General features: G+C 35.2%; 1 protein-coding gene across 1 annotated transcript in view; it reads right to left on the minus strand.

The window, feature by feature from the left end:
- Positions 1–12,187: 12,187 nt before the first annotated feature.
- Positions 12,188–19,583, minus strand: part of LOC134855429 (E3 ubiquitin-protein ligase TRAIP-like) — a 131,680-nt gene continuing 124,284 nt past the window's right edge. Inside the window, exons 4-6 of the mRNA XM_063871956.1 lie at positions 15,924–16,225; positions 14,580–14,751; positions 12,188–12,642 (exon numbers count right to left, since the gene is read on the minus strand). Coding sequence (XP_063728026.1) covers positions 12,382–12,642; positions 14,580–14,751; positions 15,924–16,225 — 735 coding nt within the window. The 3' untranslated portion in view covers positions 12,188–12,381. The remainder of the gene's footprint in view (positions 12,643–14,579; positions 14,752–15,923; positions 16,226–19,583) is intronic.

The following is a 19,583-nucleotide window of genomic DNA, read 5'->3' on the forward strand; positions in this document are numbered from 1 at the left end:
CAAATCAAATAAAATGGGTTGTTTTTGATTTAGTGCAACGTTTGAAAAATTAGAGGCCTGCTGTAAGCCTTCATTAAGGTCACACACGCCATAATAGGTACAAAAAGATAGATTTCGCTCCTCGTAACAAATCAATTACGGCAAATAAGCTTCTTTCAACCAATTTGGAACAATTTCTAACACGGATTAAAATTCCGCTCACGCGTTAAGAGCGCGAAATATATCGCGCGATAATTGCCCAAATTGGTCATAACTTTACAAAAAAGGAACACAGGTGAAATATAGTTTCAAATTTAAGCTCAGGACAAAAGCTTTTAAATGACATAAAAATTTTCCGCCAGAAAGGGCTAGTGAAAAAGTCCAAATTTGTCTGGAATTAGTTCATTGTCGCCAATAAACCTCAAGCAAAGCAATGAATTTATAAAATCGTATTAAGGGTGTAACTACTCAAAAAGTCTACTTCATTACACACCAATCATTCCTCCAGAAACACTTTTATCATTTTTTTATTCAAAAATATTTCTCCACAGTAAACAAAAAATGCATCTGTTGCCCAATAATGCTTCTTCAGGAGTTAATCAATCAAACCATCTGATTTATAAAATATTAGTAAGGGTAATTGGACTGTTTTCTCTGAATTGATGAAATTGTATTTAACATTATAGCATACTTCCAGACGTCTTAATAAAATTTTTTGTTTGATTTCATAAGAAAAAACATGCATCATCTAATAGATTTTTTGAATAATTTATTTGAGCGAGTGGTGTATACTAAATTATATGATAAATATATTCATATTTAAAAATCTTGGGCAGTTCTTTTCATACAAGAAAAAATGCAGTAAAAATGATGATGCCAATGATGCAGCGGAAGAACTGAAAAAATCGGGCTTGAGCAAAACAGATATAGAACAATTTTGTTCTGGATCTTAAAAAAACTTGTTAATATTGACAAAATGTGCTCATAACTGAATTGAGCTCCAACGGAATTGGAAGTTACTTGAGTAAAATGAAACAACGTCTAGAAATAGCTGGCATATTTTTTCAACGCGTTGATTTTTCTACTTTTTGGTTTTTCTACGGTTTGTTTCTTCAAAAATTCTAACTCGCGAGCTATGTATAGTTAAAAGTATACAAATAAAGCTTATACATATTTGATTCTTCGGCAAGTTAGGCTCAAAAAAGAAGCATGCTTTTGGAGTATACCTGATTCTAAATCGAAAATGTCATTTCAAAAATTAAAACTTGAATTGAACATTTCGCTTGAAAAGGTGAAGTCAGCTACAGTTTCGTGCTTACAATTTTAGTCTAAACAAACTACGAAAAACAATTAAAATTTTAGACAGAAAAGAAAATTAACAGATAATTTCTCGAATTTAAAAATGAGTTTTGCTAAGGCTGATGGTTAAAACGAGAACTCTAAAGGCCAAAAGTGGCTAAATTTCAGCTCAACTCAAAACAAATTATCTTTTTTGTTTTTCTGAAATTATTTACATGTAATTTTCATCGTGGGTTAGAGCACACATCAGTCAGAATACAGTAATTCAATAGAAATTCAAAAACAAAGTTTTTAAAATATAAAAAACTTAAAAACAAACAAAAATTGAAAAAAAAAACTAGTTCAACCAAAAGTTTTGTATGTCTCGATAAAATTAACTGGGGCCCCAGCTAAAGCTGATGGTACGTGTTTGATATTGAGTGATTTTGCTGTACTGATCCGGCACGAAAACTGTAATTTCAAAAATCGGACTTTGCCCAAAACCTTTGTCGTTTCTTTACTAAAACAACTAGGGGCCAGCTAAAGCTGGAAGTACCTGTTTGATAACTTTGAATATTTCTACCGATGCGGAGTGAATGGAGTAATTTCGAAAACTGGCCTTTACCCAGAACGATATTTCGTTTTCTAATTAAATAAGTAGGCGTAATTGTTACGAGTTTGGAACTTTACCAAGAACATTGTTTAGCTTACAACTTTAAGGTGTAGCAGTTTTTGCTCGAAAACTTCCGGAAACCTGTTTTTTTGGTAAAAAAAGTGATACCGCATGTGGCTAGGTAGTTTTTGAGAAGAGATAACTTTCAAAAAAAAGGTCAAAAATTATAGTTTTGACGCTTTTGAGGGTAATAATTTTTAGTGTAGAAAACTTTGGCGTAGCCGTTTATGCAATGATGGAGCTTCGCACAACCCACTTTGCGATTGCACTCAAAAACTAGGATTTGAGAGCTAGTTTCAAAAGAGGTCAAAAAGTTTCCAAAAACGTCAAAAAAATTTGAAAATTGATTTTTCTAAGGGTCATAACTTTTTGTGTAAAAAATTTGGGCGTTACCATTCATACAGGGTTGTTTTACTTGTTTTACCCATTGAAACCAACAGCTCAGTTTCGGGAAATTAGTTCTTTGAAACTTTAACTTTTCCGAGGGTCATACCTTTATTTCTACAGATAATTCCGTGTAACTGCCTATGCAGGGGCGCTTTCTACAACCGTTTAACCCATTGAAACGAAAACCTCAAAATTGAGAAGTTATTCTTCGAAAAAAATCTTCAAGTTTGAAAACATGCTCAAAAAGTCAAAAATTTGATTTTTCCGAGAGCCATAACTTTTTGTGTAGGAAAATTTGGGCCTAACCATTTATACACGAGATTTTCTTAAGTTGTTTTACCCATTGAAATCAAAAACTCAGATTCGGTAGGGTAGTTTTTAAGAAAAATTGGAAGGTCATTATCTTTGTGCAAAAAATTGTGCGTAAAAGTTTCAAAAAAGTGTCAAAAAAGTAAATTTTTGTGAGGGTCATAACGTATTGTAAAACCGCTCGGGAAAAGGGCCTCTCACAAATTGTTCTACCCACTGAACCCAAAACCTCAGATATGGGAGGGTAGTTTTGAGAAAATTCACGTTTCAACAAACGGTCAAAAAATCAAAAATTAAACTCTTTGAGTTCAATAATTTTTCGTGTAAAAAAATTTGGGCGTAAACTTTTATGCAGTGGAGCTTCCCACAACCTGTTTTTTGATTGCACTCAAAAACTCAGATTTGGGAGCGTAGTTTCAAAAGAAGACAAAAAGTTTCAAAACACGTCAGAAAAATTTGAAAATTGATTTTGCTAAGGTTCATAACTTTTTGTGTAGAAAAACATTTGGGCGTTACCGTTCATACAGGGTTTTTTTTCACTTGTTTTACCCATTGAAAACAAAAGCTCAGTTTCGGGAGGTTAGTTCTTAGAAAAAGTCAAACAAAGTTCAAAACGGTCAAAAATCTGAAAATTTAACTTTTCCGAGGGTCATACCTTTATGTCTACAGATAATTCCGTGTAACTGCTTATGCAGGGGCGCTTTCTACAACTGTTCAACCCATTGAAACGAAAACCTCAAAATTGAGAAGTTATTCTTCGAAAAAAGTCTACAAGTTTCAAAACATGCTCAAAAAGTCAAAAAATTGATTTTTCTGAGGGTCATAACTTTTTGTGTAAGAAAATTTGGGCGTAACCATTAATACACGAAATTTTCTTAACTTGTTTTACCCATTGAAATCGAAAACTCAGATTCGGTAGGGTAGTTTTTAAGAAAAATTGGAAGGTCATTATCTTTGTGTAAAAAAAATTGTGCGTAACTGCGTATGCAGGGGAGCTTTCACAGCCCCTTCTACCCATTGACACCAAAGTCTCAGATTTGGAAGGGTACTTTTTGAGAAAAATCAAAAAGTTTCAAAAAAGTGTCAAAAAAGTAAACATTCGATTTTTCTGAGGGTCATAACGAATTGTGTAAAACCGCTCGTGAAAAGAGCCTCTCACAAATTGTTCTACCCACTGAACCCAAAACCTCAGATATGGGAGGGTAGTTTTGAGAAAATTCAAGTTTGAACAAACGGTCGAAAAATAAAAAAAAATTTAATTTCTTCGAGTTCAATAACTTTTCGTGTAAAAAAATTTGGGCGTAAACTTCTATGCTGTGAAGCTTCACACAACCTGTTTTTTGATTGAAATCGAAAACTCAAACTTAGGAGGGTAATTTTCGAGGAAAGTCAAAAAGTTTCAATAAACGCTAAAAAATCAAAAATTTGATTTCTCTGAGGGCCATCACTTTTTGTATAATAAATTTTGGGCGTAACCGTTGATACAGTAGTTTTTTAAAGTTGTGTTATCCATTAAAACCAAAAACTCAGGTTCGGGAGGGTTGTTTTTGAGAAAAGTTAAATAGTTTCAAAACATATTCGAAAAAACGAAAATTTAACTTTTACGAGGGCCATATCTTTATCTGTAAAAAAAATTGTGCGTTACTGCGTATGAAGGGGAATTTTATACAGCCTGTTCTACTCATTGACACCAAAATCTCAGAATACGGGGGTAGTTTTTGAGAAAAGTCAAAAATTCAAAATATGATCACAAAACCGAACATTTGACTTTCCGAGGGTCATAACATTTTGGGTTAAAAAAAATTGGACGTAACCGTTTGCGCAGAGGGTTTTTCCACAACTTTTTCTACACTTTGAAATCAAAATTTCACATTTGGAAGAGTGGTTTTTAAGAAAAGTCAAAAAGTTTGGAAAACTGGTCAAAAATCAAAAAATAGACTTTTCTGAGGGCCAAATTTTTTTGTTAGAAAAATGGGCATAGCGGCTTAAACGTGGGGGCTACTCACAATGTCTTATATCCATTGGATCCAAAATTTCAGATTTGGGAGAGAAGTTTTCGAGAACAAACAAGAAAATCCAAAATTATGGGTCAAAATTTCCCCCACACACTATTTCGAAGGCTGTAGAAAGTGGGGTGAGGTATAAAAACAAAGAGACTAGATCTTTATGCAGGCACACAGGGTAGTGGACGGACTTCCTATTGGTACTATTGTTTTTGAAAATTGGTATATTAGTTTTTGAGAAATGCGAAAATTTTTCAAAGCGTCTCAAAATAAAATAAATAAATAAAAAACACACGATCTCAATGACATTTTCATAATACCTGTTTTTAGCAAACAGGAAGTAAAAGGAGTAAAACATTTCGAGATAATCAATTTTTGTGAGGAGATATCTTTTTTTTCCAAAAAATTTAAAGAGTAGCCACTTCTGTATCAACAACTATCGCAACCGGTTCTTTCACTTGAACCTTTCATTTCAGATTTGATTGTACAAACTTTGAGAAAACTCAAAAATTTTGTAAAAAAAACTGTTAGAATTCTATAATAGGGTTAAAAAAATTTTAAAAATCAAAAACTTGAAAGTAAACAGCATGTTACGGCCGCTTAAGCAGAAAAGATTCCCAAAACTGGGTTTATCGATCGAACACTACCTGAAAATTGGCACGGTGGATTTTGGCGTAAAGTCAAACTTTCTAAAAAAAACTGTCAAAGTTTCACAACTGTTTCTTGTTTGAAATTCATAACTTTTTCTTAAACAAAATGTGCATAGCCAATTATAAAGATAGACTTTGAAGAACCTGTTTTTTCTAATAAAACTATGATATCAGAAGTGGCAGAATAATTAGCGAGATAAGTCCAAAAAAAACGGTCAAGAAACCAAAAACTTGTCATTTCCGAGACTCGAAGTTTTTTGTGTCCAAAAGTAGGGCCTAGCCGCTTATGCAGAAGGGTTTCACGCAACCTGTAAAGTAGATTGAACCCAAAATATCAGATTTGGGAGGGTAACTTCTCGAGAAAAAACAAAAAGTTTCAAAAAACGATGAAAAAAAATCGAACATTTGTCTTTTCTGAGGGCCATACTTTTTTTGAGTTAAAAAATTTAGGTAAGCTCGTTCATGAAACAGAGTTTCCCACACTCCAACTCACTGAGCTAAAAAATGCCAAAAACGGTCAGAAATAAAATTTTAACTTTTACGAGGGTCATATTTTCTGGTCTCAGAAAAGTTTCGGCGTAGTCGCAAAAGTAAACAAATTTCCTAGAACCCATTTTTGGAATTCAACCCAAAATCTCAAATATGGCAGGGTAGTTTTCGAGAAAATACAAAAGTTTTTTCAAAAAAAGGTAAAAAAATCGAAAACTTGAGTTGTCCGAGAGCGATATCTCTTGTGTAAAAAAGTTTATGAGTGGTCGCTAATGCAGGGGAGCTTCCCACAACCAGTTTTCTACACAGAACCCACAATATGAGATTTCAGGTTGTTTTTCGAGAAAATTTAAAATGATTCACAAAACGGTAAAAAGTCAAAAGTTTGACCATTCCCAGGGCCATAACTGTAAGTATAAAAAATAGGCTTATGCAGGGAGCTTTTTGAAATCCTTGTATTAATTTGAAACAAAAACTTGAAACAAAAACTTAGGTAATTTTTGTTAGAAATAAAAAAAAAATGCAGGTCAAGTATTCCCCCACAGACTGTTTGGAAGGCTTTAGACAGAGGCAGTAGTAGATTTGGGGGGGGGGGGGGGGGGGTGCGGACGCCTTCCCCTCAGGGACTCGACCCCCTACCGACCCAAAGGGTCCCCCTTTGATTTATTTTGAGACATCCGTTTTTGGCTAACGGACCTCTAAATCTTTCTTTGCCAATAAATACTAATTTTGAGGGGTGAGCGCGCGCCGAAAAAACGCGATTTTTTGGTCAACAATTTTTATAAAGTGCCTTTTTTTGGCCTTTTTTCAAAAAATTGCCTGCGGCGCAGAAAATTTGGTCAAATTATGCTAATCATTGATATTTTGGAGAGCTCAGAAAATCAATTTGGTCGACCTAAAAAAAGGTCGACAAAATCTTAAAAATTTTCGAAAATCCGCCCCCCACCTCGAGAAATACCTAGACCCGCCCCTGGACAGAGGGGTCAAGTAAAAGAGACTCTAGGGGTGTTTGGTGTTTGCAGACACAGGGGAGCAAACGGTTTTTCAATTGATATTCATCTATACAAATCGGTAGAATTTTCAGAGAAAAAATTGTTTCCAATTATTTTGGAAACAATTTTCAAAAACGAAAAAAAAAAATTCCAACAAACCGATTGGTAAATATATAACCAAATTGAAAAAGCGGAGGGAAGTGTCATGATATTTCCTTTGAAAAAGACTCAAAATTAGTTCATTGGGCCGATGAAAAATAGGTCGAAATAATCTGGTCAGAAGAATCTTTTTTTAGCAAAACAAAAAAACAAGGAATTAAGAAGTCAAGTTAAGTAAAATCAAAAATTGTATGAGTAAATCAAACACTAAAATCAACATTAAAAAACATGCGACAACTAAACCGACTGCAGATAAGTAATTAGCCGATAATTTTATTTGAAACCAAACTTCTATGCTAGGACATTTAAGTGATTCTGTTAAACAAGTTGTTAACCCAAAAAAGGTCTATATTCCGGTTTGATACCGCTTGCTAATTGCTTGCGTAAAAACTAAACACAGAAAACAAACAAAAATTGTGTAAATTAAATTGGAAAACGGAATGCGTAATTTAGCGCAAGCTCCTATGAAGAACCGCCTTTTTACTCAATTGATTTGGTAATTTAATCCAGGGGCAGGTTTAGAGAGGAAGGGTGGGCAAAACCCCCTCTCAGTGAGTCGACCCCTCACCAAACAAAGGGTCACCCTTTGTTATAGTTTTGTGACATCCATTTTCAGCTTACCAATCATCAAAACTTTCAACGGAAGCCTTTGGCATTAATATATAAACTTGAAGGCGAGTGCTCTCCGGAAAAAAAAAACGCTATTTTCTGGTCATAATTTTTCATCAAATGTCCAAAAACGGCAACTTAACCTGTTTTTTCGATAATTCGCCTGCCGCGCAAACGTTTTCATCTATGTGAGTCGTAATAGTCTTGGGGAGCGCTCAAAAGATCAATTTGGTCGACCTATTTACTTCCCAAGACTAGAGCTTGTTTGAATGCGTCTGGCAGTTTTGACTTGTTAGGACGACGAACTTCTACCGCAGGGCCATTGCGAGAGACATTGGATAAAATTTTAAGTGACCCGAAATCTCATATAACCATCATTACTAACTAGGGGCAAAGCTAAATTTGGAAGTACCTGTGATATTTTAGATTAAATACTACTGATACGGGATGAAGGGGGTAATTGATAATTTGGAAAACTAAAAAAGGGGTTTAACACAAACCCTAGTTGCTTCTCTAGCAAAAGTAAGAGTGAACTTTTAGAGAATTTGAGATTTTCATAATAACTTAACATTTTCCTTCTAAATCTTATGAACAAAGCTTTCCACAGCATCTTGTCTCTGTTAAACCCTTGATATTAGGTTTGGCTAGGTCGTTTTCGAGAAGCCCAAAAAAATACATTATCTTTCTGAAGGCGATAATTTTTTAAATTTTTAGCCTTTTATACAAATGTCCAAAGCCTATATCAAGTTTTTTGATTGAATTCAAAATCTCACATTTTGGAACTTAGACAAGTCGAAAAGTTTCAAGAAACGGTCAATAACATCAAGTGCGTGACTTTTCACAGGGCCATAACATTTTGTGTGAAACAATTTGGAGTACCGCTTATTCAGGAGAGCTTCATGCATTCTCTACACTTCATTGAGCCCAAAATCTCCGATTTGGGACGGTAGCTTCCGATAAAAAAGGAGTTTCAGAAAAACGGTCAAGAAAATCAAATATTTGACTTTTCCCAGAGCTAACTGTTTTTCGTAAAATTTGGGCATACCCGCTTATTCAGAGGAGCTGCAAACAACGTTTCCGCTCCATTTAACGTAAAAACTCAGACTTCGGACGGTAGCTTCCGAGAAAAAAGGATTTTCAAAAAAACTGTCATTAAAATCAATTAATTGACATTCACGAGGGCCATAACTTTTGCGTGAACAAATTGGACGTTTCCACTTATTCGGGGAACTTCACACAAACTGTTCACTCCATTGATCCTAAAATCTTAGATTTGGGACGGTAGCTTCCGAGAAAAAAGGAGTTGCAGAAATCGAAAATAATTTATTTTAATATCCGAGGGTCAAAATTTTTGCGATAGAAAATTGGAGTGTCCGCTTATTCAGTGGAACTTCACACAAGCTTTTCACTCCATTGAACCCAAAATCTCAGATTTGGGACAGTAACTTTCGAGAAAAACGAATTTAAAAAACGGTAGATAAAATCAAATTTTTTTTCTTTGCGAGGGCCAAAACTTTTAGTCAAAAAATATGGGCGTAGTCGCATAAGCCAATAAGCATCCTGAAACCCGTTCCAAGAATTGAAACCAAAATTTCAGGTATGACAGGGTAACGTTTTCGCTCCATTGAACTCAAAATCTTAGATTTGGTGGAATAGTTTTCGAGAAAAGGAAAAAAGTCCAAAATTACGGGTCGAAAACTTTTTCGAAGGCTGCAGAAAACGAGGTATGGGGTAAAGAAACAAGCCGTTTATGCAGGCACACAGAAGATGTGGCGGTCTTTCTATTGCTATCACTTTTTTGGAAATCGCGAAACATAGCCAATCGAAGATTGGAAAAGAGTAATGGACGCAAATAAACATAGAAAAAAACTTTGTTAAAAAAAATCTCAAGTTTCAAACTTCAAAAAAAATAGATGTCCCTTGAGGCCTTTGAAATTCGAGAACAAATTATGATTGCGCTTTTTTGATAACATTACCATAACTTGAGAAAACTGGATCCAAAGGTAAAGTTTTATTCCGCTGGAAATCTGAAAAGTAAATTCCACTTTCGAATCTGGAAATCGTTCACAAAGTTTTGCGCCATTTGCACATTCGTAATTGGAGTACTATTTACTTCACTTTCAGCACTTGAATTTTAATTGAGATCAAAGTGCATATATACCTAGGAGCAACATTTTAAGATTTTTCCTGAAAAAAAAAACAAAAAAATCAGCAAGACCTATGTAAGTCTGCACTACGTTCACCATTCTTAAAAAGTGGTATTTGAGAAAAACTAACACTTTTAAGAATAGTAAAAACAAAATTTGCAAATTTCTCCAAAAAAAATAAACATAAAAAATCCTATGAGCTTTCATACTACCTGTTTCTATCAAACAGGATCTTTTTATTTTGTAGGTGATCTTCGAAGGTACATGCATTGTTTGATTCCAAAGAGGGGATTTATTTAGCAGGGATCAATAATTGAGCCCTTCAACAGACAAAGTTTCGTGCGCTTTCAATTCCAAAAACGCGATTAAAAACTCTTCTGAAAATCATCACTAATCTTCAGCACAAAGGAGAAGCAGAGCTTCGCACCACTTGCGATGGAAAAAAACTGTATTTTTTGAAAAGTAAGAAAAAAAATTGAAATATCAGATTGGAAAAATATTAGAAAACACTTTTAAAATTAAACCAGCAACAAAATCAGTTTGAAACCAACTGACGTGTTAAACTGGCCAGAACTATGCAGAAAACACGCAATAAAAACGATTACTTAACAACAATTTTTACCGAAAAACTTTTACGCTGCTAAAAACAAACAAATGATTTTGAAGTTCTGAAGCCGAAAACAAACGCCGATTTTAAATCTTCAAAAACTTGGGTCAACTTGGGTCAGGCAAAAACGAGTTTAAAGAAAGGGAAAGTTGAACAAAACCTCAATCGAAAAAAAACGCAATTAAGATAATATTGCTGAAAAAAGACAAAAAAGCCGTATCATTGAAGCATTTTACACACTAGTGAGAACACGTCATAAAGCAGCTCTATAAAGTGCAATAAAAAAAGTGGAAATAAGCCTCGAATTAGCAAAAAATCGGTTATGCCTAAAATTCGAACCTGCGACCTAGAGACTAAAGCTCTCACACACTAGCCACGGAAGCTTCAAAGGTACCAAACACTACTCACAAATAAAGCAGAGAAAAGATGCGATTTCCAATGCTACATTGAATCTTCCAAATAAGTGAACAGTTTTAATGAGCACTTATTTGCGAGCTAGCTTAGAAAAAAATGTTCATAATATTACACTAAGCTGATCGCAAGTGTAAAAAAAAAACAAATGAGCCCTTGCACGTATCAATACTATCTGGAAGTGAAATAAAATTGAATTGAACGCTTTTTTAAATCACAACAAAAAAACTAAACTAAAAAATTATTTCGATAATTTTGAAATTTTCAAAAAAATAATTGAAACAAATAAGGAGCCCAGAAAGTTTTCAAAATTTGACATTAAAAAGCAATCACTCCAACATGATACCACAGAAAGCTGATCGAAAAAGAAACATAGAGAAAATTTTCGGCACAGAAAATACTTTTAAAATAAACAATTAACAGGAACCCAAAGTCCATACCTAATATGCAACTACTGCACACTACACTAACCATGGTGTTATTAAAATGATTACCATTTCGTCCATTCTGCGAACAAAGTTCTTTACGGGAAAAAAGTCTAGTACCCGATTGCAATACCCTTGCTTATCGCAAGGGTAATAACTTAAATGAGAAATCCTTTAAAATGTACACAAGGAACATTAAAGGAGGAGCAATACAGCATCCCACTACTGGTATTAACTGTTCAGCACACAACCAATATTACACATTGACTCCATATATTTGACAAAATCATCTCAAAAAAATCAAAATTAGTGAAAAATTCCAATTCAACATTTGAACTGATGTACAGCATTTGAGTTAATTGAATAATACAAGTCCTCTTCAACCACCGATTCAAAATAATATCTACGTATAAAAATACTCAAACAAAATAGAATTCGAGTTTATTCCCATATACACAACAAACAAATTGCTCTCTTCCAGGCTACAAGTTTTAATTGCCTATCAGTTGCATACTTGGTGCAAACAACCTATTTGGAGACAATTACACTGAATTTTCGGATTATAATCATACAACTATTTCAAATGGACGTTGATAGCAAATAAACTGATATTAAAGTTTTCACTCATTATCATTTTTTGCAATTTCTCTATTTCCTTGCTCTGAGATTGATTTCAAATTCTTGCTACTTTATTTTTTATCACAAAACTCAAATGGTAAGAACAAAAAAATCTGGAAATGAGCAATGTCCGCTTTGACTTTATAGTGTTTTCCCCATTTGTCAAACTGACGCCCCACTGATCGAGAAGATTGACGACCTCGTCTTAGGCCTGGAACGCTTCAGCCATATTAACAATTGAATACTTACAAAAAAAATAAGGCTCTCTTCTATGTTTCCCAACCACTAAGTTTCTCAACATGATTTCATTTTGATTGAAAATGTCATAAACTTAACATTGGATTGAATCTTATTTCCAAATCATTTATTATATTATTATTCCGGTAAATTAATCTAAAACTTAATTTAACGGTAACTTCTATATCAAAATGGTCTACATTTTTCTGATATTTTTACCCGTGACACGTTTTAGAGATGGTTCTGATTATCAAATTTTGAGTTGAAGTACATTTTAAAACGGAGGTTGTAAATGTTGGAACAAGTGTGGAATGGGTGAGAAACTAGAAAAGAGCCCCATTAATAACCCCGTTTTCATTCATCAATGGCACAAAATTCTCAGTTTCATCTCAGACTTCTGTTCTCAGTTTAAAATGACAGCGAGGTGGAAGGAGAAGTTGTGGAGCTGTTTGTGTCTGAAGATGAACTGGTCTCGTCTGAGTCTGGTTCCTCGCAAGTGAGGTCCACAAACAGGGGCGGGGGAGGCCTCTGGACCATGATGTCATCATCCAGCACCACATACTCCACTCCCGCCCAGTCCTCTGTCATGCTTGTCTGTTGTGTGTTACAAGTGGTAGTGGTATTCCCAGTAGCACCAGAAGAAGCAAGTTGTGAACAAGTTGGAGCTGACTGTAAACAAAGCATTATGCTTATATGATATATGCATTAATTAACCAGCCCAGTGTAACAGAAAAGAAAACATGACCAAAAAGTTCCATTAGCAAGAACGGAAATTAATTAATAAATCGGGACGAAGCCTGTTTCTTTATCAAAGTAGAACCAAATCTGTCAATTTTTCAGAGAAAAAAAGAATCCGTTAGCACCTAAAAATTGTGGATTAAAGTTAAGCTTTAATTTAAGCGCCACTCTATCTGTTTAGAAGCATACTTTACCTTAAATGAGAAAAAAAATAAGAAACCGTACTTCAAAAGAAATCAAAAAAATTATACCGCCAAAATAGAAATGAGTGTGAATAAGCTTTACAACTTTTAAAAAAAAAACAATCAAAAATTGAAATCAGCAAAAATTCACTTTTTATTTAATTGATATATTGAAAGAGCCACTAGTAATTTCAAGACTCGGTTTGCAATTTCTCAGATTCAATTTATAATGCATATTCATTTTTGTAAGAATTTTGATCTAGGTAAGATATTTTAAAAAGTAAGCACTCAACAAAATAAATTTGATATAAAAAGCACTTAGTCACGCAAAAATTATTTAAAAAATTCCAGAAAATCATAAATTTTTTGAGAAAAGTCTGATAAAATGGAGGAAACTTATGTTTTAGCATTTTTGATGGCCAAACCAATTTTGAGAAAAATAAATGAAAAGACCTTTCCATCTGGCTGGCCATTATATTTCCACTGTTGACACAATGGTCACGAGAAACAAGTTGCAATTTAAAGAGTAAAATGATCTTTCAGGGCCGATACAACTATTCACACGGAGGTGCAGTGTAACTTCCCATGCACTATTGGGAAAACGGCAAAAATAAGCTTTAAAAAGGGGAAAACGTTAAATAACGAAAGAAAAGGTAAAAATAAGCCTCGAAACAAAATTTTAGGTAGGTGCCGGAATCGAACCACAGACATAAAGATTTCGAGCCTCCAGTCCATTCAACCGCGCCATTTGAAATATTCGAACACAAGTCTTCAAAATAGAAGACATACAGATGCTATTCTAATTCCAATACTGTGCAGCAAAAATTAAAATAAGTGGATTCGTAACTCAACACTACGCTCACTATCTCTCTGGTTCCATACAGGACTTTTTCATTCACACGAAGCAAGACTTGACATCGCAAACAAAAGCAAAAAAAGACAACGGAGATTTTAAAATGTTTAAAAAAATGAGGAAAATACGCTTCAAAAACAAAAGAATTAATCGAACCAGTCATTTGCCTTACTCTATTATGTACTTAACATATATTCTACTAGTTACACCAGACAGCATTAAATGCGCTCATTTCGCAGATAAAACGCAAAAAAATGGGCAGTGTCTAGATATACTGAAACGCTAAAATTGAACACAAAAACCTGTAACGTAGGCTGGAAAAGTATTTATCCTGTGTTGAGCGTAGATATTGTGGGAAGCTACGATCCTTAGCTTTCTAGGAAATAATTTTGGTTCAATTCATACTCCTTTTGCTGATACCGACAAAATTTCGGCAAACCAGAAGGGCTTTCAAATGAGTTTCAAAAATGGCCTCATATCGCTATAAGATAACAATAAGATACTTTATTTCACGTGGAAATACCCCTTAGAATAGTATTTGCCTAAAACTTTTAAACTAATTGCATAGAAAACGGGTTCTTCTATTTAGTCGGATGACTTCAACAACACAAAAGAGATTAGAACTTTCGCCGAGTGCCAGTAAAATACAGACAAAAAAGCATCAAAGCACTTTTGGACTTAGGATGAAACCAAAAATAAAAAAAAACGAAAAAGTTTAAGTGATAAAAATAAACCTCGTCATTTACACACAGTCCAGTACCTCTAGACCTGCAAGTTAAGCGAGTTTTTGGAATTGAATGCACTTCGAAATGCAAATTAGCGTAACAGCTTACAGTGGAATTGATTTGGAGTTGTTCATTTTCATTCTTGATCTGCACAATGCTAGCGGAAGAAGATGATGCTGATGATGTCGAAGCTACATGCAGAGTGTTGCTTGTGGAAGGAGCCGCAGAAGAGTCTTCTTGGGATGAGCCGAATGACAGATCCAGGGGCTCACCTGTCCCACTAACAGAAATAACAAGTTTTCAGACAAAAAAAACCTTCATACTTCTAACCGTTCAGCGCAATACGGTAGAAGCACTAAATGAACAATGCAAAAAGCAGAGAAACCTGAAAAATGAAATTTTTCCTCTTCGAACCCCCGCACCACAAAAACACTCATGTTAAGCTTTACACGCAAAGCTTTTGCTCACACGGATTTAGGGGATGCGCGGGGAGAACGACCCTTTCTCAGGGATTCTACCCCCTGCATACCCAAAGGGTCCCCCCTTTTGTATTATTTAGAGATATCTATTTTTGGCTGACGAACCCTAGAAATTGTCTAAAGGCGCCAATATATACTAATTTTGAGGGAGGGGGAGCACGCACCGAAAAAGCGCATTTTTTTGTCAAAATTTTCCTACAGCGCCAAAAATTTGACCAAAACAGGGTCTTTTTAATGCTTTGGGAGAGCTCGGAAAAACATTTGGTCGAAAAAAAAAAAGTCGACAAAATTTTCTTGGGATGAGCCAAGAAAAAGTCGACAAAAAGTCCCCCCTCGAGAAAATCCTAGATCCGCCCCTGATTTTATTATTTGACATCAAATGCAAAAAAAAATAGAAAACGAAAATCTTACAAAACTTCCAAATGAACGTATGAGGTTTCCCAAACGACGTCAATTAAACCATAAACCAACTTAAAATGAGAAATTGAAGCAAAAACATAGATCAAAGCTGACTCCAGTTAAAACGGAATCCAGTAAAAACCACTAAAAACAGGATCGACATTTCAACTGCAGCTTATAGTGAGAGATTGGAGAGACAAGAGCCGAAACAAAGCCGACAGAATTTCATTACAACATTGAAACAAGAAAAAGAACCTTGAGCATTTTAATGGGCCAAGAACATTGACTTTAGGTTCACTAGATTCTTTGACAGTTTTTATGAATGAAAATCAGGTTAAAATTGAATTCAGACTTCAAATTTAGATTACTCAACTTCTTGCAGACCAAAAAGGCATTAACTATAAGTAGTTTGAAAGAAGAACATCTGTCATCAATCACAATAAGCGCCTTGACTTAGATGGCAGACCTTATCGAAAGGTCGCCTGTAGCACCTAGTTACAATTACAACTCCCCCTACCCCCCCCCCCCCCCGGCAATAAGATCGGGATCGTTCGAAATAAAGTATATGTCTTACCTGGCAGTTGTTTTAATAGTCCATGGACTGTCGGAGAAGCCGAAACTACAATTCAAAAAGGGACCATTGATACTAAAACCATTGGACCTTGATGTAATGCGAGTTGAACAGTTAGCTGCTGTTGCAGTTGTTGCGCTGAAACAACCAGCCGTTTTCCTCTGTTTGCTCAATGGCTCTGTCGCTTCAGTGTCCCTATCGTCCGTGCTCTCATTGTAATACCTGGAAATTCTTTTCGAAACTGGCGTGAGTGACATGGCTCCTAATGCACGCTTCTTAGCTGTTGCTGTCTTCTTTCCTGTTCCCTGAAACAATATACGCACATTCAAGAGTAGTATTGTATCGTGTCCCGGATCCTATGGGGGGAGCCTCATGTAAAGCAAAATCCTAGGAAAGGGGTCCTTAAGTTTTTGGAGGACCCCTGTCCTAGGCTTTTCTAAACGATCGTATGTTCCTACCCCAAAAAAGACCCACTCCCTAAGATCTTGATAAGCTGAGCTAAACAACCTGGACCCGATACAATAATTCCTTCTAATTCCCTTTAAAGCTGTCCCTTTTCCCGCGATAATAAACGTTAATCGTCCTAGTTCCTGAACTTTTTTTTCGTCCTAGTTTCATGTGGATATCATTTCCTGGCTTTCTTTCTTTTCGTCAAACATTTGTCATTCTAATAATAGTTTATAATTAAAACTGAACCAAAGGATTTCACACAATGGTTTGAACTAACCCTTGGTTTGCGTCAACTAGTTTATTTTCCCGAGGCAATTTATGTTAAAACAGTGGTTGAGCCCAAAACTAATATTTTACTAGTTAACTGGTATAAAACAAAACAAGTTTAAGCCGAATTATAAAAAGGAAGAGCAGTAAAAATCAACAAAATATAGGTTTTGGTTTTCTTTCCGCTGTTTTTAGATGGTCTTTCTTCCGAAGCTTCGGATAAAATAAATGGGATATTTATAGGGGTACGTTCACGGACTCGGCTACTAGAAGCTTCTTCTTCTCGCAGCTGTGTTTCTGTGTAGGGCCGCTGTAAAAATCCCCAATCCGGAAGTTGAAATTCGGGCGAACTGTTATCAGCTTCTGTATGAGTTGGAGAACTCGGTGTCCATGTTAACGTTTTCTAGAAATGCTTTATCTTCGGCGATCTTATGGCCAAAAGTAGCTGCCGAAATCCCGTCAAAAACGAGAAAACGTTTTGAAATGAATGGTGATAATGCAAGTTTGTCTTGTTTCATTGTCATAATAGTGTGACATTTCGAAACTATATTATAGTTGTACACTCTCATTGTTTTCCTGGTGAAAAATCTGTCCCTGAAGGTTTATTGTACCATTTCTTGCTGCGCAGTGCATTTTATCCATTTGGCACTCAACGTTTGAGTGCCTTCAAAACTAACACTTCTTAACAAACAAAAAAATTCTTTTCTACGAGATAGGGGATAGATTCCTTTCACTTTAGCAACTCAATTTATACCGAACAAAATTTTATTCATTTTACCACAGAGCAGAAAATTACGCTTAAAAAGAGGAAAAGAAAAGAAATATGTTTTCAGATAACTTTTAGGCAACATTGTATTATGTTGTCTAAATCAGCTAAATGCCCGTAGTTTATTGTAACAAATTAAGGGGGAGGGAGAGAGGTTGGTAAGGGCGGTGGTAGTTTTTTCTGTGAGGGTGGAAACGTGGCCTAAGTTGGGATTCTTGTTCACCAATAAGGACGACCGAATACAGTTTCGGTTTTAGAGCGACGAGTTCTCTGATCGGCTTCCCGCCAATTTCGTCTTTAAACTTCAACACAACTTTCTTGTTTGTATCGTCGAACAGGATATGATCCTCATCATAATTTGAGAAGTCGAAGTCAGCTTTTATTTTCTCTTAGTCTCGGTAAACGTCTTCAGTTTTTATGGGATAAACAAAACTATCAGCGTCGGAGTACAGTAGTTCCAACCTTAGATTCGCTTTCAGTTTTTGAAAATGAAATTAAAACATGAAACGCTTGGCGAGTTCTAAGATGGTTAAGGATCAAAATCAATTTCTGAAAAAAATAAACAGAACTACAGATTAAATCAATCTCTGTTACTTTGCTTACGACCTGGCTAACCCCACCGGACACAAAGTATAACGAGATAGAGAGAGAGAGAGAGCTGAGAAGTTTGGAAAAAGGCCAAAAAAGGGTTGGAATATCAACGTATAAATGTTAAACCCTTCCATATCTATCTCTATTCCTGATAAAATGGGGCTCACTAATGAGCAAATGCATTTATATATATATATATATATATATATCTTTCTCAAACAAACAACACTTTTAGCTAAAAACTATTCTCGATTTATGATATTTTTAAATTTCCTTTCAAAATATTTTCTAACATTTTGCTGAAAACATTGCAGAGCAAAATTAAATTGATCTACCAGATAAGATGAAAGCTGAGACAAAGATTATACACACCACCCGGTCATTTTAAAACAAATTGAAAATCAATTCAAAGAAAAATGAAAAGATAAAAGCTGAGGAACAATAATCGAAACAAAAGAAATAGTTTTTTGTTTAAGTTAATAGAACTCTCAAAACTGTAGTTTTTTGGAGCATAGCAAGCTGCATTTGGAAGAGTTTCTTGAATGAGACCTGAAGTAACTAGATCAATTTTCTCCGGACCCTGTGTCGATGAAATCCGAGCATCTGAATAGGAAGCTGATTGTTTTGAAGCTGGAGTTGAAACTGCTCCCCTAACAAATGACTCGGTAGACAATGCTGTCTAAATATCCCAGTACGATTTGCGCTCAGCATAATCACGAATACAGCCCTCCTGATTTTCAAACAATGGGATTGACTCGCAGTCATACTCGAAGCGAATTTTTCTGGCAGACTGTTGGAGCTAGGTTGTGTCGTTTATCTTAGTCTTTTCTAATGCCGGGTGGCTATCGTAAAAAATTCAACTCTCGTACACTCGTTTTCGACACTGTCGGCGTAGATCGATATGGTCCAGGCGGTAGTTTGGTAGCAATATAAGAATTTCTGTAGTCCATTGTTCGTTTTGATTGCCGTCGTCTTAGAGCCAAGTCCTTGAACCGATTTAGTCGAGACGAAAAGTCTCTTTTTCTTTGTTGATGGATGACTGCAACCAATTCTCGCGTGTAGGTCTGGTTGATACTTGTTCTTTATCGATCGGAGACTGATATTATCTGCAGAGGACTAGTCACAACTTGAATATGTTTTAAATTTTTGTTAAAACAAAAAAATGACTGAATTACCGAAGAGAAATTGAGAAAATGAAAAAAAAAATGAAATGTTTAATGAGAATGAGATCAGAAAAGGAGTGGCATGGCTCAATAAGGTCGAAGCTTAAATTTTTTGAGGTGGGGCTATCAAACTATCTATTCTTATACGCATGACGCCTGAGGTCATATTAAGATTACATGCGAAAACCCGATTTTCTAGAGTTATGAGATATGTATAATAAAGGGGTTACGGGCCAAAGCATCGTTTCACGTTTTCTTGTTAGTTTGCCCGAATTTCTTTGTCATGCTGTTAAAGTTTCAGTACCAAGATTCATAGCAGTCATTAAATTAACCGTCATAATAAACAAAACACCATAGAAGATTTTTAAATTATAACCGGGAGGAAAAGCAATCAAATACACATATAAAATGTGGTTATCGTTAAGG

The sequence above is a fragment of the Symsagittifera roscoffensis genome, chromosome 10, assembly GCF_963678635.1.
Source record: "Symsagittifera roscoffensis chromosome 10, txSymRosc1.1, whole genome shotgun sequence".
Taxonomy (NCBI): domain Eukaryota; kingdom Metazoa; phylum Xenacoelomorpha; order Acoela; family Convolutidae; genus Symsagittifera; species Symsagittifera roscoffensis.